Source organism: Corvus cornix, chromosome 3, assembly GCF_000738735.6.
Source record: "Corvus cornix cornix isolate S_Up_H32 chromosome 3, ASM73873v5, whole genome shotgun sequence".
NCBI lineage: Eukaryota > Metazoa > Chordata > Aves > Passeriformes > Corvidae > Corvus > Corvus cornix.
Window position 1 is genome coordinate 56,825,319 of NC_047056.1, and position 25,100 is coordinate 56,850,418.

The 25,100-nt window shown below is 41.5% G+C and overlaps 1 protein-coding gene across 2 annotated transcripts in view; it reads right to left on the reverse strand.

Annotated features, from left to right (window-relative positions):
• The window catches only part of IYD (iodotyrosine deiodinase), a 55,016-nt gene that overhangs the window by 20,579 nt on the left and 9,337 nt on the right, over positions 1-25,100 (reverse strand). The window contains exons 4-6 of one of the 2 annotated variants that reach the window (XM_010400974.3): positions 23,378-23,537; positions 22,010-22,166; positions 19,735-20,309 (exon numbers count right to left, since the gene is read on the reverse strand). In XM_010400974.3, coding sequence (XP_010399276.2) covers positions 20,127-20,309; positions 22,010-22,166; positions 23,378-23,537 — 500 coding nt within the window. In that variant the 3' untranslated portion in view covers positions 19,735-20,126. Of the gene's footprint in view, positions 1-19,734; positions 20,310-22,009; positions 22,167-23,377; positions 23,538-25,100 lie in introns of those variants that run through there. The other variant, XM_039568109.1, reaches the window with a different exon arrangement.

Genomic DNA, 25,100 nt, shown 5'->3' on the forward strand with positions numbered 1-25,100 from the left:
TAGCACTCATGTCTTCTGCATATCTGTACGGTCACTAAAGACTTTTATTTCCCCGTGATACTAATCAAAGCTGCCACTGTACCATCAGATTGCTCTTATATCCCCAGAAGCTCTTCTGTAGTAATGATCCTATTTTCTCAACATCCCATATTCCATGTTCTAGCCCTGATTTTCATAACACTTCTATTTCCCTGACATACAGATTACCTGTTTGACTGGGCAAGGGGCAGCACAGGTCGTGGCTGATTTAGAGCACTGAGTGCTGACAGCAACACTTGCATATCACAGAAGTAAGATAAGGACTGAACTCAAACTTTTCTTTTGTCTTTTTCCTCCCAATGAATTTTCATGACGTTTTTTAGGGACTTATCATCTTAGAAGTTTCCACTTCTGCTGAATTTGGTTGAAATTTAGAATTTGTTGGTAAAATTATGGAGCTTGATTGGCAATACATAAGCCTCATATTCATGCAAGTTTTCCCATTTCTATATCTGTTTTGGATCTCACATTGCTCCTAGGTATGTGATTCTTTACCTGTTTCTTCCTATACCATAAACATGAAACAGCCAAACAGAAAACAGGAGATGGCAAAAAACGGGAAAATAAAGGGAAAATAACAAGCTCACATATGAGTCTTTAGCAACATGTCAGCCAATTAATTATAGTTTAGTGTCCTTCCCTGACACTTAGGAATGCTGCTGATGTCAACAGACAGTATGCAGTTATCTTAGGGCAGATGTAGATACCTCCTAAATAAGAAAACCAAAGCAAATCCTAAAATGAACCCTAAGAGCTGTTAAGTCATCAGTGGTTTTTTGTCCACAGATTTGGCAAATTATTCAGTCTTGTAGCTAATAACATTGCATAAAGGGAAAAATCTTTAGTCTTGTTAGCTTTCAAACATGGAAAAACTCTTAACAGTGGGGGAGTCACTGTGAGACTTTATCACTTTTAAATTTTTATGCGGACAATAAAAATTGCTGTCACTAACTTTCTTATTGAGTGTCCTAAGCCCATAAACACACCTGTTGTCAAGGAGGTGATGAGTTACAACAGGAGAATTTTGAGACTGCTTCTTCAAGTAAAACCAAGGCCAGTTACGTTGTAATATGTTTTCATTTTCATTGCGAAGTTTGAAATGCTACTTCTCAGGGTGTGGAACCACCTTTTTTTTCATTTAATGAATAATATTCTGGAAAAAATGACATCTTGCCTAAAAACAGTAAGGAAAAATAATTTCACCTGTCATTCCTTTTTAATCTATCCTGTTGTCTCACTCATTTGTGTCATGAAGTGCACTACACTGCAAGTAGCTGTCAGGCCAACAACCTGAGGTTTAATACTTCAAAAGCAAATGCTTTGTGTATGCAATGGATAATTTTTCCTGAAATATGAGGAAATATGCTAATATGTCCCATGTATTTCATATGTGGAAATATGTCAAAGGTAAAGCAGGTGTATCAGTAAATATTGGCTGACATTGCTGGTAGGCAGACAAAAAACGGGTACATCTGTAGAACCACTAATGTAGTTTAAAGAAAAGAAAAGAAAAAAAAAAATTGGATGAGCATATTTTGCATTTTTCAGCCTCATGTTAGTGATGTGTCTGGGAAGATGTAAAAGTGAGGAAGCTGAGATATTTTGTCATGCAGATCTTGAGGTCTATGACAGGTTACTGAAGGAAGGTTATTATATGTCACTGAAAAGGAAATTTTTTTTTTTAAAGAGCTATTTTTATGTTTCGTTCTGTGCACGTGTAAATGATAATTTGTGATCAGCCTGCTTTGTTTGGCCAGTGCTGCCAAAGAACATCCCATGTAATAAGCTTGGAAAAATCCTCAATTAAATCAGGTCAAAGGAGGTCAGGGCCCAGCAACCCTTCCAAAAAGGCACGCCAGAATTTTTTTCCCTACCGAACTAGAGATAAATCACGTACTGCTTCTCCAAGAGGTGAAAAGCTCCCACCTTCCATATGCTCAAAGCTATAACCACCTCTGTGTACAACAGGAATTTCCATCTTTCAGGAGCAGAGAATGCCTGGAAGTCACAGCCATCTCCCTGAAGGCACAGCAGCTCCCATCTTTTGTCCCTGCCCAAATTTTGGTTGATGCCATTCAGAAGGGACTTGAGGTTTCTCATTTTGAAGTAAAGAATTACTTAGAGGGACAACTCCTCTTGCAAAAAATACATAGCTTCCATCTAGGGGTGGTTGCTTTCCTTGGCAGGTTCTGTAGTTTTGATTTCATGACTGTCTGACAGCAACATGGCGAAACCCCATTCAGGCCCATGCACTTGAGCTTATTTCTAGAAGTTTGAAAGCCTGAGCATGGAGAGAAAGATGTGGAAGCTGACTCATGAATGGAGTCAAAACAGAGTTTGAACAGAGCTCCTTACACAAGACTTGGGAATCACTCCCAGCTTCCAGTTGGTTTATCCCTAGCCTGTACCATCACAAAACCATTACCAGGAAAATCCATTGTACCATGCACTGAGCAGAGCAGTGACATGGGAGAAATCCACATTACGAAAAGTGTGAACTTTGTGACATGAGGTTCATTTTAGCCTTGGCATCCTTTTCAGATGGTGCAGCCATACGTGGAAATTCCTCAAATGTCACCACAGGAAACAAACAAAACACTGCCAAACCTTGGTTTAAAAAACAAGCAGACCAAATTATGATGTAGTTTGTTAATGTGGACTATAATAGTGATAATCAGATCTAAAGAAAACCTCTAGATATGGTCTAAACATGATAGGTTTCTGTCTCCTCATGCTATTTTCTAACACTCTTTAAAGCCTGCACAAAAGCTCAGTAAAGGTGGCGTTCAATTTGGTGGCACTACATAACTCTTCTCCCTTCTCTCCATTAAAAGCTGAGAAAGGCAAAGTAGGAAAGAAGCAGTCACTAGTCAGTGGGTAGACTTTCCTACCTCGTGCTGGTTATTCAGCAGGGAAGCATATACATGAATCACCAGATCCAAATAGGTGGCACTAAGAATGAATGACTCATTGGAAAAGAGAGTGGAAGAGGTAAAAGGACAGCAGATGGGGCTGAAAGAAAAACCTACGCTTGAAAAACCTGGGGGAGAAAGGGTCAAAACACAGAGAGAGAAAGTTCCTTTTCGCAAACAGGATAATTTGTGACTTCACGCTGAAGAAACCTGTGCTCATATACCACTTTCTTCAAAGAGTTATTTAGTTGAGAAGTACACAAGGAGACATAGCAGTCACATCCACTGCAGGCCATTCATGGAAACTAAAATATAAGCAAAGGCTACTCTTAAATACTAGGAAGGGCACAGAATTTTACTAAAATTCACATTAAAGCTACGCATTCTCACTTGTCTTAATTTTACACTGCTCTCTTTAGCTTATTTTGCTACTTTTCTACTTTCTTTCTGCTGGGTGGATTTGGGAAGCAAATGAGCAGAATCATGACTTGCACAGGCTGAAAGAGAATTTAGCCTCCATGGTCCTATGCCAGGAAGGCAGGACTGAGTGGCAGTCATCTTACCTGAAGAGAGACAGTCAGTCCGTTTCTCTGCAGTGAGTTCCCAAGCAAGAGTAAAAGCAGGGATTCTGGCCAGCTCTTCTGTGCCCTGAGCAGCATATCCTCTGCTGAGTCAAAGCCCATCTTCAGAGGCCTCCTTCTGCACATCCCAGGTATGCTCAGATTCCTACAACTCTGCTATCATGTCCCCACACTCAAGTTTAAACCTACTGTGAGGAAGGGCATAACCCCTTAAGGCAAAACTGACGGAGATTAATTTGGTACAGCCAAAGAAGATGCTACCCTTCTGTGAACATCTAGGTACAGAGCAAAGCAGTGAGCTCCAAGTTCCCTCAGGAAGCTTCTGTTTCAGAAGACAAAACTAACTCATTCATCTGCCTGGCACAGTGAAACCAGGTAAACTGAGACAAGTATAGTGAACATCAACATACAGTATTTTTCCAGAGTGATGAAGGAAAAAAAAAAAGTCAGAAACATTATTCAGACAGAGAAGAAAAGAGGTGTAGCACCACTACTTATGAAAATTACACGAAGCAAGAAAACGAGAATTCTTGCTTACATTATGTGCAGTATTCAATGCTTTGAAACGGAATGCACCAGCTAAAATGTCAGATTCTGGTTTAGTTTACAGACTGGAACCACAGAAGAAATTGCATTGTGAATGATTTAAATTACAGTATATTGTGCTAGAAAAATACACCTTCATTTTCAAGCAAATGTTATCTCCTGACAATACCAACCTTAACTAAAATATACTTCCTTTCACTATACTGGAGAAGAAGATTTCATCTCTACCATTCCATGCCAGAAAAGATACAGCTCAGACAGCAAAGGTGATGTCTGGTACCCCAAAATTCTCTCACATTTGCTGAGATCCAATGGCTGCTTAAAACAAAGAACCACTCGAACTCCATCCATGGCACAATTCAGTCCCTCCACTTTAGAAGCAGCAAAACCTCAGGAGGTCAAAAATGGCAGCCTTCCTTAGAATGGGACAGTGCATATGCTGGGGAGTACCAATTTCCAATAATATTATGGGCAGATCCTGGTTATCTCCTAGTTCCTGATGCCTGTCAGCATGGACTGATGCTGATAGCAGCCATGCCACAATGCACTAAAGCCACAATCACTGGGGCAAGTCAGACTGATTCTTTAAAAAGCATTTTTCTTAAAACCACTTCTCAGAATTTCAGAAATCATCTCCAGTGGTTCCAGCTAATGAAAGTGCCTGTAAATTGCTGCAGTGATTGGATTCAGTAACACAACTGGACAAATACCACAAGGACTGTTTCCACCAACAGACAGGGCAAATTTAAAGAAGTGTGTACTTTTCCTGTTTCTGCTTCACTGAAAGTCCAGTCAAATGCTGCCAGACTGATTGCTTGCCAAAGCTTGTTTTAAAGCTACACACATTATTTGCTGATATCACATTTAAAGTGTACATTAGAAAGCTTATACATGCCACCAAACAGGCCTACAACAGCACGGTTTACCTGGTCACTGCCACTGAAAAAGAGCTAAGCATTACGCTCACAAATTACTGTTTTAATTTCAAAGGAAGCAGAATTCCAGGAATCTGAGCATACCTGGGATGTTTAGAATTTCAAAGAGGACCCACACTAATTTTTTTAATATATTCATCTAACAATGAGATTCACGAAAATTAAATTGGTTTGCCAGAGTAGCTTCGTAATCATTATCAGGTTCATTAAGATGAATTTATCCTGTCCTGATCAGTCAGTCAGGATAAATTTTAAATATAAAAAATGAAAAAAAGGTTTTATGGAGAATATACCAGACAGTTGTGAAACATTGAAAAAGCCATTAGATTGGTCACAACAAAATCCTATGACACATTCCTGCAAGGAACACACAGTTAGCTGGTTTCACTACAGGGTGTTTTTATGCTTATCAAATATAAGAATGACAGAGACATCGTTTAAACTGACTACAGTTTTTAATGTAATTGTATCCCATGCAATTTGAATTTATTCAACAGGACCGTGTGGATAACCTTAACCCATTCAATTTGAAGCAGGTTTTTGGTTCGCTGGTAACCAGTGGCCTTATAAATTACATAATGCAGAAAGTCTTCTTATTACTTTGTCAGAGACCTAATACGTTCTCCCCCTCTCCAAGAGGGCCAACCACTCAAACATAATCCCAGGAAATCCCATTGTTTACAAAAGATGCTGTCATCCCGACTCGCACTTTACAGCTCTCTCCAGGTGTGGCTGGACACTTCTAAATGAAGTCACTGGAAGCCCAGGCATGCGTGCAGTGTTGCAAAGTGCTTTTCTGATATCAAACACCCTAAAATAAAAACAATACATGGTCTTTGTGCTCTCACTTCATAGCAGGCAGCCAGCTGCCAGTATTACTGACCCCTACATTTGCCAGCCCTCCTGGAAAGCCCTTGTCTTGCACCCGGCAGAGCACAAAGCATGCAAGGCTGAGAGCTGTGGCAGCTACATGACACAGACTTGCCACGTTCTGTGCCCTGAGCAGAAGCTTCCCATACTGTGCTGCTTCATGCTACCGAGGAGTGGTTCAGATGGCCACACTGCTGGTTTCAACTCCAAGATCCTCTGTGCCAAAAGCAGTGCATCTTTAAATCCAGAGGTTATCAGTGTCTGATGCCAGTGGGTAGAAAGGGGTGGAGGCTGTAGCTCTGCAGCCCATCCCAGAGTACTAGCCTAGATCTGTGATAAAGCCCGGGATCTGGGGGACTTGGTTTGCATGAAGACCTGGGAGGGAAGTCCTACTGAAACAGCAAATCTTTCCCACACAGCATCCCAGCTCCTGCCCACACACAGCGTTGGTCTCTTGAAGCCTAAGACCTGGAGGGATTTGCCTTTCTCTATCTCTTCAGGCCTCCAGAAGTTTTCCTCCCCCACTTTTGGCACTGAGCCCAAAATGCAGCTGTTCCACAGTAAAGCAACAGCTCCTCTCGCCCTGCTTCTCCCTTAGCTCAGACTGATATCAGACGTCAGTGTGTGGATCCCTTCCCAGAAGGAACAGCAGAGTAATTAAGTTCTAGTTCTGCTTGCAGGGATCCCAGCTCCAAAGGGAGATGGTTCAGCTATGCAGACACCAGAAGCCTACATGACTGAAGACATGTACTCCACCAGTGTGTGCTGAGTGATAATTAGAGTCCCCTTCTGCACTCTATGTATCCAAGCCAGACTACATGGTCTAAGTCTGGCTCAGTCTGATAATTCCCATATTTCTGAAAGCAACTAGCCTCTCCCCTTTCATCTCTCATCTTCTTCCTGTTTCTTCTATCTTTAAAAGCCAAAGCTTTCCCTTGAGCACACAAAACCCCAAGGACATCTGTGATGGATTTGAAGATGCCTGAAATTGTATATATAATCTTTTAAATGTTTCTTTGATTACTGGAAGGCAATTTTCTGTGTAAAAACACAGAGTTAAATTGAGAAACAAGCTGCCTACATCAGGCAGCAAAGAGCATAGTTCAGTTTCATACAGCTCAGCCACTTACCTACCACTTCTTGAAAGGGTTTTCACACTTAGGATCAACAGGCCCTTCACAGGCTATGGAGGGGGTCTCATTTCTCCTTTCAGATTATAAAATAGAGTGAAGGAATACTCTAGGACAAGACATAAAAATGTTTTCATGTGATGGTACAAGAGCTTCCCAAAGTCAGATTAACCGGCTATGTAAGAAGTAGTTAGAACTGTGGAGGAGGGATCATCTGAGTAGGCTTAAAGGCACATTTCCTGAAGTATTCAGAAAGACGTATAGGAGACAGCCTTCAGTCCTACTTTCTCTCTATTCAAAGCTGGGAGTCCCACTAGATTCCACTTTTCGGCAGAAAGACTTCTAAAAAGAACAGGTCTGTACATGAATTACCTGCTTATATATTTCTTTGATTCCTCTTCCCCAAAGTTTAGTTATTAGGAAATACATGGTTCTGTTTTATGTACAAGCCTCCTCTTCTAGACTCAAAGACCCTAAGGCAGAGGATCTGTAGGGCAATACAAAACGAGAGAATGATACCAGGACTGAAGAGTCACAGAAGTCTTCTGTGATGGACTTACCACCTAAAAGATGTTCTTCTGTAGAAGAACTGATCTAAAGAATTGAATAGAAAGGTAGAAGAGAAGAAAGGCTCAGATGGGGTTGTAGCATAACCTTTAGTCTCTGAAGGCACTTCACATATTCACACTCTTGCTCTAGATAAAAAAAACCAGCTTCTGCTGTCACAACACCTGGCTGAACCTCCAGGTGTCGTCCCAAATACCTTCTTTCTCTGGGGCAAACACACTCTCCCAGCCTTTCCTTCCTTCTGTCTGGGAGATAAGTCATGCAGCAGAACAAGGAAATTAGTAAAACCTAGCTGGCAAAGGGCAGCATTGAATAATACCCTGCCCTACCCAGTGTACCCATGCCATCCCACCGTGACCAGACTGCTCTGAACAATGTTCAAACACATGCTCCCAAAGGGAAGGCTAGACAGCACCTGGCCCAGCACGGATGAATGCCCAGCAGCTGCACAGCACCTTGTTTGCTGCAGCATGACAGCACTGCTTCTCACAGCCTCAGTGCCTGGGAGAAGCAGGGGGAAATAGAACAACGCTGAGCAAGAGTCACAGGCCCAGAGAGATTACAAAAATGAGAAAACATCCTCCCACTCTGTCCTCAGGCTCTTGTGGACACTTAGACACATCAGCAGCACTTCGTGCAGGAAAAAAAGAGTGGTGAGAGCAGGCTGGAATAATTTTGCCCCAGAATGATAAACAACTCTCAGAGGCTATCCTGGGGTTAACAGAAAGAAATCAGCATAAGAGAAGCTAATAGGGTAAAAGCAGTGACAGGAAATAACGATTCCATCACTAACTGCTACCACTTCAGCTCTCCCAAGTGCAGCTTTTCCCTCCTCCACATTCCCCCACCACCATGCACAGGCTTTTTATTTCACATCAGGATGCAGGTGTGGTGGAAAGTGCTGCAGGAGAATCCTGCTCTGCTCCTAACAATGGTTTAATCTATTTGACAAGCCCTCCCCTTAGGCTCTCCCCCGCTAAAAATAATCAACGCTTCAGTCTTTCATAGGAGTTGATCTTTAAAGACTGTGGGATCAGTGCTTTATTTCCTCCTTCAGCCAAACACTTTTCTTTCTTCATGTGGGAGAACTTGTTCCTTCTGCCTTGCACCACCACAGGCTTTGATAGATGCCCAATGCCCAGCATATGCAAGCTCAGCAAGAGTCACAGGCTAGTCTGGGTGAGGTGGTGGTCACCCCTGCAGTCTTCAGCACCACTCTGATTTCTACTCCTTAATTTTAAGCACATCAGGCATAACCACACCACCCAAGGCAGGCTTGCTCCTCAGCTCCAGGTGCAGTCAGTAAGGGGACGCATGCAGGGGGGCTGCCAAGGGCATGTACAACTAATAATTTCCTATTGCTGTGATTTATGAAAATACCAAAGAATAGCTGGTAAAATTGCAGAATTTTATCTCTCAAGTAATGCAGTTCTGCAAAACAGTAACCACTCTCTACCACATATGCCATGAATTCGTAAGACCCTCTCATTGTTTAGTTCTCAGTGCTCCCTCTGCTTCAATTTTTCCCTTTAGCAACTCTTTCAAGGTCAAATTTAAAGGTATTTTGTCAAAGTCAGTTTCTCTATCAACTGCTCTGTATTGCCTCTAGTGAAAAAGTGCAAAGCAATGTACATTAGGTTACACAGCAAGGAAGCACAAAAGAATCACATTAATTGGAGAAATTTCCGTCATATCTACATAATCATTATACAAACAACATAGCAAAGAGGCTTTCAAAAACTTGTATGAATCTATCTTAAAAAACCCAACACTGTATATTCCATCTAGTGCCTTGCCTTTGTAAGAAATTTTCTTCTTCTTCTTGTGAGCACAGGAACACAGAATATAGACAGAAACCCCTGCCTGGGAACTTTCTGTTTTCAACTAGACACCTGGAATCCTCCTCAAGAGTAACTGAAATGCTGAAAGCAGCATCCAAGACAGATTTGAAGATCAAGCATAAAATCTTTTCTTCATGAAGTGCACAAAGTTCATTGCTGTCAGTCTGCCCAGAGTTAAAATATTTCTGCAGTGTTTATCTATTCTTTCTCGGTCTCCTACTTTCCTGGTACCCTTCAGCATCCACAACTATTACAGGAAGAATACATTAGTGATTAATGATCAAGTACAGATAAGGTTTAGTCACAGATAAGCTGAATATGAAATCTGGAAAACTTATGTAAGCAGCAAATTTGAGATTATCAGACCAAGATTATCATGGGCTGCTCGAGTAATTTTTCCCTTTCATTTCCTTTGTAGATTATCAGCACAAATCCCACCATTCATGCACTGACAGAAAAAATATGGCAAGTGATTTATCCAGTGTTACACAGGCAGGAGTTCCAGTCTTGTCTCTTAGACACATGACTGAATCTTCCATAAGGAGAACATTCCTTCACTTGATGTTGGCATCTGACTGACTCACTGCTTGGGCAACCAAGTAACTCCTACACACCTGCAGGAAAATCCAAGCCTACCTTCCCCAGTACACAATTTTTGTTGTAACACAACAGATCTAGCCTGAACACAGCCTTACAGGCCTTCAAACCTGTGTTCCCCTCCCAAACGTTTTTACTTCTCTATGCTCCCATTAGTCTTCTATGGTCACCACATTTCATATTAAGAGGTGACTTGTACTTACTTCACAAGTTATCTAAAATCCCAGGCTTAATTTTCCTACCACTCATGGAAATAGAGAGAGTTCTAGTTTTCATAGACAGGTCATTCCAAAATCCTTTAAATAGAGAGTAAATGAAGATTTATTTCAGAAATAAGTTGGGAAAAGAGGGAGGGAAAGCTTTTTATCCACTGCTTTCTCATTCTTATGTTACGTAATTCCATCATGCCTTACCCATATCTGAAGGGAAAGAAAGAAGGAATGATCTCCTTTTTGCTCTCAGGCAAATAGCAGAAATAAAAAAAGTCTACAAGCTTTACTCAGAGGACACCCATATCTTGTGTTTCACATGAACAAGTAAGACACTTTGAGTAGACTGGAGTTGGACCTGCTTCTCAAGAGACAAGTGTCTGCATGTCGTGCCTTAGCTGCTGGCCAGCCAGGATTGCAGAGGTCTGGAGTATGCAGACCCACAGGGGAGGAAGGGAAATACATGGGGAATTAATTCAATTAAAGGAAATGGCTGAAAATCAGTGACCATATTCTTATTTGAAGACACCTGTGAACCTGACAGTCTGCTTCATGATTAATGGGAAACTTTGCATCTGTGTCACTGCAAAGCAGATGCGACTAGGTAACTAGATAAAACTGGATCCCTTCTACAGCAAAGGAAAACCCCTCCTATACAAGCCTGTCAGAGCTTGGAGGAAGTGAGTTTCACACCCTTTGCATTTACAATCAGCTCTGTACTTAAGCTATCAAAGTGCACGACAAATTTAGTCTTTGTGTGCGGTCCTTTTCTGATCACACTCTAGCTTTTAACTGTCAGCTGCATATTCCTAAATCTGTGATTTGGGTAACAGAGTACGGTTAAAGGTAACTGGAGTAAGAGGACTTAAGGAGCCAATTTATTTCCAGGCAAAGGCTCTCTCTTCCTATATGGTGTTCTCGTGCCATCTAGTGGTAAAAAGGCAATGCTAGCAAATGTAATGGAGTACTTCATGTGTTTTCTTGCCAATTAGGAGCAGCTGGGAATAAAAAAAAAAGATTGTATCTACAATAGGCGAGGGGAAAGCTCCTTCTGTATCAATAGACTTTCTCTGAGGAGCTAAACAATAAAATTGCATTTATGTATCCAGCCCTTAGAGACCAGAACAGGAGTGCCAGGTTAGTTGTGCAGTTCATAAACAAACTGAAAAAAAGCAAGATTATTTAAAATATCATTTACTTTTTTCTTACAAAAGGTATTTTAATTCTGGACAGGGATACTGGCCTGCAGGCAGCATTGTCTCCTATTACATCAGTTGACTCTGAATATGGTATGAAAAAATCATATCATGTAGAAAATGGTATATAATATCATATTCCCATATCCCCATAGTATTTCCCCATTTAGCTGCTCACAGAAGAACTCTGCTCTCCTGGATCTAAGGGGCAGAAAGGAAACACGGTCCTCCCACAATACAGGTCTGCTGCATGATTGTGCAGGTGAAAATACACAGCCTCCAGTCCAGAGGAACTCTCATGCTCTGTAGGAACACCCCACAGATAGTAGGCATTTATGCAGAGGATCTTTCACCGCCCATGACTCGTCTCCATGTGGGTTTTCATAAACCAGTCATATTTAGTCCATTCTGCCCTGAACCACCAGTGAGATGCAAAACCCACAGAGTGAGAACCCACAGACAGCTGACATCAGCAAAGAATTAAAGGTAGTGAATTCTGAGGCAATTTTTGATTCAGACCTGGTTGTAAACCTTCTGTATTCAATTCCTACAGGTGAAAGTGTAGTCTTCTACAAAATGTTTGTCCAGTGTAAGTTAGTTAGCAGTCAAGCTGCTACTCTGTCCAAGCTGCTCTGTATTCTGGGTCTACCCAAATTTATAACACTGCAGTCTCATATGGAGTGAGCACTGTGCTGGCTAATTACAGCATCAATTACAAACTGTTTTCAGCTGCTAATCAAATGATCCACAGAATATCAATTACATGCTAAAGAAATTCTCTACTAATCCCAAATAATTACATTCTTGAACTTTGCAATTTGTTCATCAACAATTTACTAAATTAAATGGGAAGGTAATATTCACAGAGAGTTTATTCACTTTGATTTGCAGGAAAGGATGTGCCTGCCAGATTTCTCTTGACAGTTAAAATAGACAACAGTTGACAAGAGTTTGCTCTAACCTTTGTTTATTACCTCATTCATACTTCTGCTTGTGTTTTGCCATCTAATTAGGAACAGATAGTATAACAAATGCTGCTAAAAGGAAGACAAACTTTGGAGTCAGACCCACTTTTTGTTACATATCTAGTGGAGTTCAGGTGCTATACCCACATAGATAAAAATCACAGTAAAAATAAGCACAGAAAGATGGAGATCTTGCTATTGACCTGTGCTTGCTGTTTTCCTGACCCTTCTGCCAGCTCAACACACTTTGCATAGTACTCATGCTTGTTCTTTTAAAGAATAGGAACACCATGCTCAAAGCTCAAAAAGTACCTATGGCAAAAATATACTGTGAGGTGACAGATGTGAAATGAAGGACAGAAAAGAAATTGAGTTCAAAAACATAAGAAAATGGATAAACAAGAAGCTGATATTATTTTGCTGCTGTTCATTTATGATAAATGCACTCAAATTGTACCAGGTATCAGGGAGAAGAAATAGTTAGAGGTTATCCTGTATAAAACATTCCTATCTTCTGACAAGAACCAAGACAGTTTTTAAGAATCCTTCTGGCCTTAGAACTTTTTCCCAAGATTTAATTCTGTTCCTTCCAAAGCCAGCAACGTTTGGTGTTTGCCTAAGATTTCCTTCCTGGGAAAGTGGCAAAACTTCAGCCACTTTGGAAGAACCAATCTGTATCATGTGAGACAAGAGCAATTCTGCTGTGCCACAGTCCTCATCTGTGCTTTTTATGTATGCATACACGTCTTATCCATACTCATTCACACGTACTTGCACAGCCAGAGTTAGTGGTCATAAAAGGAAATCTCCCTGTCAGGTACCATCCATTGACCACCTCTGATTTACGATGCTATTGTAGCAAACTGAGACGTTTGAGCCGCAATGTATTTAGGGTTTGTGCATCAGGTTTGTCTCTCAGATCTCACTGAGCCACTGGAATGAACCACTATGCCCTGTTCAGTGCATAACATATCATTAAGCTGGAACACAATCTGGAATCCCACACATAGATGATCAGTTTTTGCCTTGACATCCTGGCTAGTAGACAGTTTGGAAATAAAATGTCTCATTTCAAGGGCAGTCTGAAACACAATTCAGCGTGAAACAGATCCTAAATCTCTTTCAAGTGATTACACTTGCATATGCTGCTCTGGTCTCCAAAGCAGTGAAAGGAAATAATCACAATTCTTTTCATGCTTCTTGAAAGCTAATCAAAATGAGTCAGTATTTTCAGTGGCTTTTGATTTCTAAATAGATAATGTATTTATAAATATTTCAAGTATTCATTTTGAATTTTGTTTTTCTTCCCTTTGCAGGCCCAGCTACTACTAAAGTTAATTGATAATTCACCCTAGTTTAAATTTGAGGATGCTCTTGCTTCATGCCATTATGCACAACTGTAAAATATGTGATTACTTAACATTTAAAAGTATAAAGCTACATATAGCTGTCCATCACTTTGTTTATTGATTACACCACCTTTTTGCTTTGACCAATATTTATACTTCACTGAATTTAAAATTATTCTTCTCCCATCATGTGCCTCATTTTCATTTTCCAGCAAAAAGGGAAACAGAGACCAATATTAAAGAACGAGCTGCTGTATTGTATTAAGTCTAAAACGTACCCTGAGAAATAAAAGGCCATATACCAAAGAGGAGTGGTGCCACAACTGTCCTGCTTGACAGCAGCTAAGTCATCGTTCATTAGTGGCTGCTAACACATTATTCCAGGAGTGACACAGATTTTTCAAGGGTCGCTTAGTCTCCTGAAATTTAGTCAGCTCTAAATTTAATGCATACCAGCTCACACACAGGAACAAACAGAATGGCCAGCATAGGAAAGCTCTTTCTCTCCTCAGCTCTTTGACCCTTCGTGTGGACACTTACACATTGCCTGGTAGTTGTGGCTTGTCTTGCTCTGTTTCTTTTTTCCTCAGTCATAAACCACAAAGAACAAGTTTACTGGTACACCAGTACTGAAAGCAGACTAAGACCTTCACACTGAAAAGGAGGTGACTTATATCACATCTCATATTTATTTGCCCCAGGAAGGCAAAGCCAGCTGGTTGTTGTTAGCCCTTCCACTTGGTAATGCTACTTGCAAAGAGATATCTTTCACAGCAAGCTGCTAGGGAACATATCTCTCTTTACCCAAGAGTGGTACCGTGGTGTTGGTCCCACAGAGAATTGGCTGTGACAGCCTTCTGCAAGCTGAATGAATAATTGCCATCCTATGAGCGAGCTAAAGGAATAGGTTGAAGATGTTAAAAGCATTCTGACATTTGGACCATTTGCACTACAGAAAAAATGACACAAAAGCTTCATTAAAATCCAGTGCATAATCTACAGACCCACACCCCTACTGCATATTCAACTGAAAAGAAAAAAAAAAGGCAGCCTGTTAAAGCAGATCCTCTCTTGGAAGCATATCTGTGACTGTTGTGGGTCTACACAGGTGTGCTTTTGTCTATCTGACTCCCAACATTAACACCTTGAACTTGGTATGTGCAAGAGGTGCTCCTCAGGATAACTTCACCAACGCTGTCACATTGTAGGGCAAAACTGTTGGACTCTGGTCTCACCCTTTCAAGCTGAGTCACTTCTGATCTCAGTTACAAGATCTTACCCTCAAGTAGTAGACAAGAACTTACAATCAGGCACAGGGCACCTCCTCATAAAAAATTCCAAGTGTTCTCTTAAAAATCTTTCAAACACCTCATGTCTCAAATCTATGTCCCAAAAAACTTGGTAACTGATGCCTTGAGGTCATGGTCATTATCTATCTCGTTGATCAGCACTGTTTTCCCATGTCTTACACTGTGTTACCTGGGTCTTGGAATGTCTTTGTTGTTTCTACCAGGACTACTTCAACTCAGTTCCAATCTTGTAGCTAAGTTAATACACATACACAACCTGGAACAGGATGTGATATTTCACTGGTAACTTGCTGCCGCACTGATCGAGCTTCAGTGACTCTTTTCCATCTTAAATTTGAATGGACTTGTTGCCCAGCTCTCATGCCATTAAGTGCTCTCACTATCTACACTCCACAAGCACAGGAGAGTTTTATCTATATGGGCAAAGGCTTGGCTCCCGAAGATGCCTGATATAGGTAATGTTAGCAAAAAAATATTAAATTCCTTGAGAGTTCTAAGTGATGAGTACGATGTCTGTTCTACTTTTGCAGCTCTTACTTTGACTAAGCTCAGGTGGGAGGAAATCTTCAAAAAACAATACAGCAGCCCAATCTCTTCCTAATGATCTCCATGGATGTCTCATCAGTGACACAACACAATGCCAAAGCTGAGCCCTTCTGAAAACAAAAACTTCCTAGGACTTGCATGTGCTGGCAGAATTAGCATTTGCATTTTCATTTCTTTCAAGTCTTTTGCTGGGAGCAGTTTATTAGTGCTGTGGATTCATGTTTTGTCAGTACCTGGCAATCAAGTACAGCTGATCCTGCCTTGGAGTGCAAGCTGGATTATTTCTCAAGATTGATTTTTTCATGGGCCCATGAGATCTATGTAGCAATTAAAGAAATAAATCAATCAGATGCTGACTGCACATCTACTTGCTTAAATGTCTTTGAAGTGCTGCAGCTTAATCAAAGCAAAACCACAACCTGAGGTAGGGACTTGCATACTTCTGTTCATCTGGAGTACACAGCACCAAGTTGACACTTCCTCACACCCAGAAGTTGCTTTATTTTTATTGTACTAGTGTGACTTTGTATGGTAAGAAATGCTCAAATACACAGCTGATAAACTATAGCCTGTTACATCGCTGTGCACCAGCTCAGACCCAGTAACTGTGCCTTGGAATGGTTATTTCTGTCAAATGCAAGATAATAGCACTTAGCTTTAAACTACTTGCAAAGAAGCTAAATACTGACAACCTGCTATTTTCATCAAGCAGAGAGCACTTATACGGGTACTACAACCCAGCTAATTTATGGGAATCTTACACTCGATCACACAGCTATGGAGGAGATGGGCACATATACCCATCCTCAGTGGAGTCCTCAGACCTTGCACTCTGAATCACCAAGATTAAAGAAAAATTATTTCCTAGCAGCATCATTTGGGTTCTGGCTTACCTGTCTTGAAAGGGAGATGGTGGAGTGGGTAAGGTGGTGCTGCTCCGGGAGTAATGCTTCCCTGCCTCATGGCATGGCCAGCTGGATTGCTAATGAAGCACCAGCTGCAATACCTTCCAGCTCCTCTAGGTGTTCAAGGGCAGACTGAAACCGAGGCCAGTTCAGTCATCCATGCAGTGGGAGGAGATGGGCAGTTGGCCATGGTTCCTACAAATGTGATACTTATTCCTTTAATTATCTGGATTGTCACGCAACCCACCGTGTTGCACCTGATTTCAAGAGCATTTGTCTGACAAATTTCAGACAGTGAGAGTCCTTGAAGGCACACAAATTTGTCCACACAGTTCAAAGAAGAGAGATCCCAGAAATGGGGAGAACTAGTTGCTGTCTGCAGCTACCTGATTGAAAGATACACAGAAGACGAAGCCAGACTTCTCTAGGAATTGGGTGGCCAACAGGCAATGGACACTAGTGGAAACACGGGAAATTCCATTTAGACAGCAGAAAAGCATTTTTTACCTTGAAATTGAACAAATGCCAAACAGGGATCCCTAGTCAAATGTAAAACAACTTAAATGCCAGCCTTTGTTTTATTCAACAATATGCTGCATGAAAAGGCAAAATTTATTATTTAATTGTGTTTTAAGTAAAGACAGTGCACTTATTAAAGAACAGTGGCAATTCCAAGTAGGTTTGTCACTAAAAGAGCACTAACATGATTTACAAGAGACTGCAGCATCATCACCAGTTGTAATACTACTGAAGTATTACCATTTGAATAAGCATTTGTATGGGAGATTAAAAAAAGAAAAAAAAAAAGAAGCTTATTTTACTTACTTTTCATGATTTCAGACATGCTTTTTGGATAGAACCTTTCCCATTCAGTAGGTATGAGAGCTTGAGTTTCTCAACTACTATGTGTTTATTAGTTTCTCGAATTAGCACATGGGGAAAAAACCCAACCATTAATCTTCTTTGGTGTGAGAAGGTATATTGGTATATACCAGTGCTTGTTATTGTGACAATTTTTTGTATACTTTTAAAACTGCTTTAGTTCTTTGTTTTTTAGTTATGAAACCACACTAGAAATAGCCTTATATAAGCAAGCTCCTGCTGTTTGAAACTGAATTATTTGGTAAAGTTTCTCTGAGTGTCATCTATTTTTCAGACTGAGACCAGGAAGAAGCAATTTATTTCTGTAGCTGAGAGTTTATTTCTGTAGGAAAGATTGCAACATGACAGGGATTCAGTTCTCCCTCTGTTGATGTGAACTCTGAATTAAAACATAGTAGTATCAGCAGGTACAATCTGCTTGTAAAGGGACATGGTGGAGCAGAGCAGCATCTGCACAGAAGGAAAACTTGCAACAATGACTTTAATATTTATTCCTGAAAACTGGGCACCTGCCACTGATCAGCCTTCACTTGAATAAGCTAATCCCTATTTCCCTTACTAGTTTTTAGAAACTGAAGTGTGTAAACCCAGGACTTCCTTTTTATAATTTTTTTTTTGACTGTAGTTACAAGAGCTCATTTCAGACTAGGCCTGCATAAGAAGCTTCCTGCCATAGCTGTACCACTGAGAATGTGAAACAGGGCTAGTACAACAGGTGAACATACAGCCATATCTGCTAAATACCAGCAAAATGGTCCATCAATGAGGAAAATAGTTTTTCCTACTGGGTGACAGATGCATTGACGTGCCCAAAATCTGCACCTCTGCAAAACACTATCCCCTCCATTTTCTCAGCTGACAACAAGTGATGCTAAATGGGATTTGACGTATAGAAACATAGAATGGTTTTGATTGGAAGGAACCTTAAGGATCATGTAGTTCCAATCCCCCTGATGAGCCTTCCACTCGACCAGATAAGGAAGAGTGAGTTAACTCAGAATCACAGAATCTGCTGAGTTGGAAGGGACTAACAAGGATCATCGAGTCCAGCTCCTGGCCATGCACAGCCAAGAGTCACACCATTTGCCCGAGAGCATTGTCCAAATGCTTCTTGAACTGTCAGGATTGGTGCTGTGACCACTTCCCTGGGGAGCCTGTTCCAGTGTCCAACCACCCCGCTGGGTGAAAAACCTTTTCCTGATAGTCAACCTAAACCTCCCCTGACACAACTTCAGATCATTCCCTTGGGTCCTGTCACTGGGCACCCCAGAGAAGAGATCAGTGCCTGCCCCTCCTCTTCCCCTCACGAGGAAGATGCAGACTGCTCAACCTCCTCTTCTCCAGGCGGAGCAAGCAAAGTGACCTCAGCCACTCCTCATACATCTTCCCCTCAAGACTCTTCACCACTGCTAATGAAGCACCTGTTGCCCTCCTTTGGACGCTAATAGTTTAATGTTGTTACATTGTGGCTCCCAAAACTGCCCCCAGCACTCGAGGCGAGGCTGTCCCAGTGCAGAGCAGAGTGGGACAATCCCCTCCCTTGCCTGGCTGGCCATGCTGTGCCTGATGTTCCCCAAGACACGCTTGGCCCTCCTGGCTGCCAAGGCACTGCTGGCTCGTGTTCAACTTGCCATTGACCAGGAGCCCCAGGTCCCTTTCCGTGGCACTGCTCTCCAGCCTCTCATCCCTCAAGGACGGCTGAAGCCAGTTTGGCTGAACTTGCCTGGCGTTAGATGCAGCAGAGGTCAGGGTGGGAAAGTGTTCCCCAGAACAGAGAGACCTGCAGGAAGGACGCGTCTGTTTCAGCGTTTCCCCTTTCGCTGCTGGCGGAGCCGGCGGGACCCGCGGCCCCACGAGGGGGCTCTGCCCGCCCGGCCATCGGCAGCGCCAGCCCTCCCAGCGCGCCGCTCCCAAATCCCTGGTCTCGGCTGACATGAAAGCACCTCTCACGTGTCAAGGTCTCTAAAGCAGTTTCAATTTCAGGGTGTTAAACTGGTATCGTTGCAGGTAAACAGGATAACCAGAATAGTAGTTCCCTCTGGACTGCTTCCAGTGGAAGCAGCAAGTACCAGGAATGCGATTGATAGCTACTACACGATGTAATTTTGCCGGGAACATGTATAAATAAATGCTAACAAGCAAATTATATGCCTTGTTCCTACTAAATTTCCCCCAACCTAAGACACTCGTAGCCACAATAGTTTAAGAAAGCCTGGTATAGAGAAAGTTTTTGAGATCAATCAAGTAGAGAAATCCTACCATGTAAGAGGAAAATAGCATCTTTCTACACATAGCTGAACACAGTGGAGGGGAAGGGGCATTTAAACAGCACACACTGACCGAGATAGGACAGCTGAGTTTGACCTCTTTGTATCTTTTAGTACCACCTTCATTAAAATTCTTAAGTTAAAATAACTGTGTAATGGCAATCACAAAAGTAAAAGGAAAATACATATTCCAGTTCAAGGAGAGATTTGTCCCCACAATGCATGAGAAAAATCAAGCGATGAAGGTCATTTAAATGCCATTGTACATATCCCCTGGAACAATGCCCTGGTCAGATAGGTAACAGCACTGTCAAAGGCACAGTACTTGACTGCTCACTGCTGTTGGTAGATTACTAACACTAAAAGAAGTAGAAGAGTAAAGAGCCAGAGCAACAGTGACACAGGGGGACAATGCACAGAAACAGCAGTGACAACTTCAGCTGTCAGCAGGGATGCACTCCTTCTTCCAGGCATTGGGTTCACATGACCACCATGATGTCTTCTAGCGGCTTCCGAGTCAGCGCAGGCACAGTGGCATCTTTCTTGGGATAACCAACAGGGAGCAGCAAGAGAAGCTTCTCGTTTGCTGGGCGCTGGAGCAGCACCCGGAGCTGGGGGCCACAGTTGAGGGGTGTGGAGGTCACTGTGTACAGACCCGCATTCTGCAGCAAGACAGACAGTGACAGAGTGAGACAGAGGTCTGTGCTCTGTATTTGTAGTGGTTGTTCCCACAATACCTGTACACACCCTTCTGTTCACTAGCCCAGAAACGCTACTTCGTTAGGCTTGCTGCAGGCTTGAGAACCCCTGATTTACTGACAGCCTCAATGGTACCATAAAAGACACCTGCTCTGCTTACAGAGAAGTAGAGCGTTTCTCCACCACAGCAGCAGCCCAGTCTGCCTGCCATGTCTGTGTGCTGTACAGCCAGAGCCTGCCTGCTGTGCTCAGTGTGATGGGGGATCCATAGCCACAGGGAAGTTGAGAGGCAGTTGTGGGAATATGATTGGAATGTCATCCCATGGGGCTGGGGGTTGGACTAGATGACCTTGAAACATCCATTCCAAACCAAACTATTCCATGATTCTGTGATCTGGCTCACACAGAGAAATGTTTTGGTTCTTGCCTCCATACAGCTGGCAGGAAGGTGCCTTACATTATTGTGAACACTTGTTCCTCCTCAAGAGCTGTACCTCACAGGGTTAGGGGGCACAGGCCCTGCCTCAGAAGTTGTCACAGGAGTCTGTTGGCATCTCTCACAGTGGCCATTGTTACGGATTACATCAGAATCCCAAAATAAGTCTATGTATCATTCTTCCTCTTATACAAAATCTCACAAAACCCCTAAAAAATCTGACAAACAATAAAAAGCTGACATCATCCAAGATATGACCACACAGCTGAGTCTTTTCCTGAGAGCTGCACATGTGGATTTCAGTCTCTATGTCTATGTAATGCAGGCATTTTGGGAGGCTTTGAGATACAAAAGTCAGCCAGGGAGAGGTGCCTAGGAAATGCACCTGTCATGTTAAGCAATCTCTATGATCTTCTCAAGAGAAGAAAAGCTAATAGTGGTGGTGCTGAATGGTGCCTGAGGAGCAGCAATGCATGAAAGGAAGTGTCATTCAAAACAGAATGGAGGAGAAATGCCAGTGCCTGGTAGGAAATTGGCCTAATATAAGAGGAAGCACCTTGCTGTTATCTTGCTGACAGGCCAGGTTAACTATCAGAATAGCTTCTCTATTTAACACTTGTGTGAGTACATCAGATACAGGAAGCAGAACTGAGTACTGAGAAACCACTGAGAAAATCTAACTGGCTGGTGTCAAACATGCTGAGCTTTAGAAATCAGTTCACTTTCAGAAATGCCTCAGAAAGACTGATTGAAATAGTACAGCCTGTCCTGTGGAATATGTTCCTGATTTTTTTTTTTTCCAGCATTGTATACTAAAAGTGATTTGGTGTCAAGCTGTTTTATAGGGATTACCTAAAAGAAAGGGCCAGTGTGGCACTGCACAGCCATGCTTGGGTAGTCTGAAGAGCCTGTCAGCCTTGTTAGCATAAGGCAGAAACCACAGGGGCTGAAGCCTGTGCCGAGAGAAGAGTGACAACTCTGGAAGCTACATTATATTTTTCTTCCTGTTAACCAGTACTGAGGATAGGAATCACCTTCTCAGATGTAGATCTCAGTAGCATAACTTTAAAACTCCAAACTAAGACATATTGTCAGGAATTGGAGTAATCCGGGAGATTGAAAATGTTAAAATCTAAATTGGGTTCCACCCTCATTTGGGCAGAATAATCTTGGTATGTAATCCAAACTAATATATTGAGTCCCAATATGTCAGTTCTGTCAACATACCTGCAGTGCAGCAAGCAGGATACCACAGGCAATAGAAACACTGATTTCATTGTAATAGTGGGTCTTCTTTTTGCCATTTGGAAGCCGCCCATATACCTGCTTGAAAATGAGGATCAAATACGGAGCAGTGTCCAAGTACTCTTTGATCCAGTTTGTCCTGCAAAAGAATGTTTAAGACATTTATTTTGCGACCTTTTCACTTTCATGTAAGTTACTGCAAAGGGGCACTAAAGGTACAGGCCAATTATAGCAGTAGACTAAACCTTAGAACATTTACTGCAAAGGATTAAGTATTATCATCTTAAATAGAAACATTTCAGAAAGAAAAAAAAAAAACTTGAATAGAGTTCTCAATTTTAACAGATTTGGCTGAGGAGCTGACGTGCTCACTCTGAAGAGTGGAATTGCATACAAGTAAGAGATAGTTCTTGACCTCTTATCTATGACCTGGCCTCATAAGCATTTGCCTTTGAGATTATTTAATTCCTGGAATTTTGCAGATTTGCCTGTTACAAGCAGTGACAACTTTTTTGTCATTGCAGGGAAAACTGCTGTCAGAAAATTTCAAAACTTTATTGTCTAAGGTCTAAACCTAAATACATTCCAATGGCAAAAAATTATTATTCTGATCCTGGGTATTTCATCCCTGTTACAATTCATTTGGTTCCCTATTTCTTAAATGACATTCATGATATAGGATTTAGACAAGAAAATGAGTGCTTCTACTGTTCTCACTCAAAACATAAGAACCCCTGGCATTTGTTTCCATAGCACATAAATTTGCATAGCACCTAAGCACCTGAAAAATAGTAACATTCTCAAACAAGTAGGCAAGGTCAAGGGCAGGTCAACTCTACCAAGCTTTGTGCATATGCTCCATTTGACAAGCCAAGGCTCAGTAGACATCTTCACATTGTGTGAAGTTAAGCAAGTCGGTCAGACTTCGGAGGGCATTTGGAACAATTAACTATTGCATAATTCAGCACTTGGATAGGGACAGGCCTTGGGGCTTCCTCAGTCAGTAGCAAAGCTTCCGATGACTTTGGGAGCTTCACTGTTTGGCAAACAACAGGAAAAATCTGGGACAAGAGTTTCAGCCACAGAGGTTACATAGGAAAAAATAATGATGGAGCCAAATGCTTGGAAAACTTTCAAAATGGAGAGCATGTAATTTTTTTTACTGGAAGCAATTTTATGAACCAGCCACCAAGGCACAATTTAACACATATTTATAAGGTTTTTTTCCAAACATGAATCTTAGAAAAATATTAAAAGTGAGAGGGAGGAAGAAATGGAAAATTATACAAGTCTATCCTACACTGAAATAGCAGCTCTCTTCAAACCCCTCAGGTAATTGACTTTTCATACCTCAATCTTTTTAAGTCATTAACCCATCTGTCTCCCATCCTTTTTTTGTAGTTGATTTCCTCTTCTTCTTCTACAATTTCACGAATCTTATGTCTTAAATCTGGATCTTGCACTACCACAAAGGTCCAGGGCTCAGTGTGTGCTCCACTAGGTGAAGTACCTTCATAGAAAAACAGGAAAAGATGAAAACTCAGGAAGGAGGGTGGGCAGTGAGAGGTATCAGCTCTTCCTTGTGAGCTTTCAGGCTGACCAGTTGAGCAGTGGGAAAGCACGTGGATGAGATGGGAAGAAAAGGACTGAGATAAGTTCTGGCAGACAATCCTGTTCATTTCCTTCTCAAAGAATGTGAAATCCCATTGAAGAACAGAAGTTAGTCCTTTCATACTGCCATCTTACAGGAAGCCAGCATTAAGGATTTGTAAAAAATTCCTTTTTTGGTGGTTCTTATGATGAGGCAGTAATATGGTGCAATATATGAATGCAGTAAGGCTATTGCAAATTGTTGTACCAAGAGCAGAGCACTGTCTGAATACACCGCCAACTCTGACACGTGGATTTGCTAAAGGGTGAAAGTAATGGCTTTCAGGAAAACAAGGCTAAGTTACCACCTGCAGGAATCTGTCACTGACTGACAAAGATAAGGAGCTGTACAACACAGACATCTGCCATAGAGCGTACAGGTTTGAGTTCATTGTCCCACAGACAGCTAGTGTTTATAGGTGTGCACATATTAAATCTGTACTTGCTCACCCACCAACACCAATGGAGAATATTTTAACTGCATTGAGGTTAAAAGCCAGAAGCTGAAGAAAATATATATGCACAGGTTCACATATATATAGGTTAAGAAGACTGTGTAGATCTCTCTGATCCCTCATACACATTTAAAAATATTTGAAGATTTGAATGCATACAGTACTAAGGACTGATTTTAGTTCGAGAAACACTGAATAAGCAGTTTGAACTATCTTGATATATGAAAGTGTTTTTATATTGTGAACCTTGGCTCTCCTCCATTCAGTTTTGGGTAAAAACTGATGGCATTCATGCTTCCCTTTTTCTTTTGCTCTACACAGCCCAAAGCTTTCACCATTACTAAGTACTTCATCTACACGCCAGCCTTGTTTGCTTTGCTGCATTTGCCAAAACATGCTCAGTGTTTTAATGACTCCAAGTTAATTAGAGGGAGATGGACACTCATTACAGTGCAATAACAAAGCTGCTTACAGTTTTTAAAGGGAAAATAATGCACCTCAAATGTGGACAATCTTTAAATTATTAAGCCTGCTAAAGGCTACTGAACTTTAAGGCAGCTTGGGAATATTTTCTATAGTAGCAGCAGCTGGCTCATAGAATAATAGAAATAATGAGGGTGAAAACCACTCCCGGCTGAAGTCAATGTTACTAAAGCAGAGATAAGATTAGGCCAGGACATGATAGTAATGATTCGAAACACATGGATTCTCAACAACAACCACAACAAAAAGAGAATCAATTTCTGACATTCAGACAAATGAACTCTATGAAGGTCCTCAGCATAACACTCCAATCATATGCAACAGGGTTCTGGCACTGCTGTTGGAAGAACTGGAAAATGTTTTTTGTTCTAGACTGAAATTCTTTCCCTTTATTAAGCACCAACCATGTATGTCAACTGAAATATTTTGCATGGCTGAGAATTTCATCTATTTGTTTGTGGGGGGACCCAAAAAAAAAACCTCAC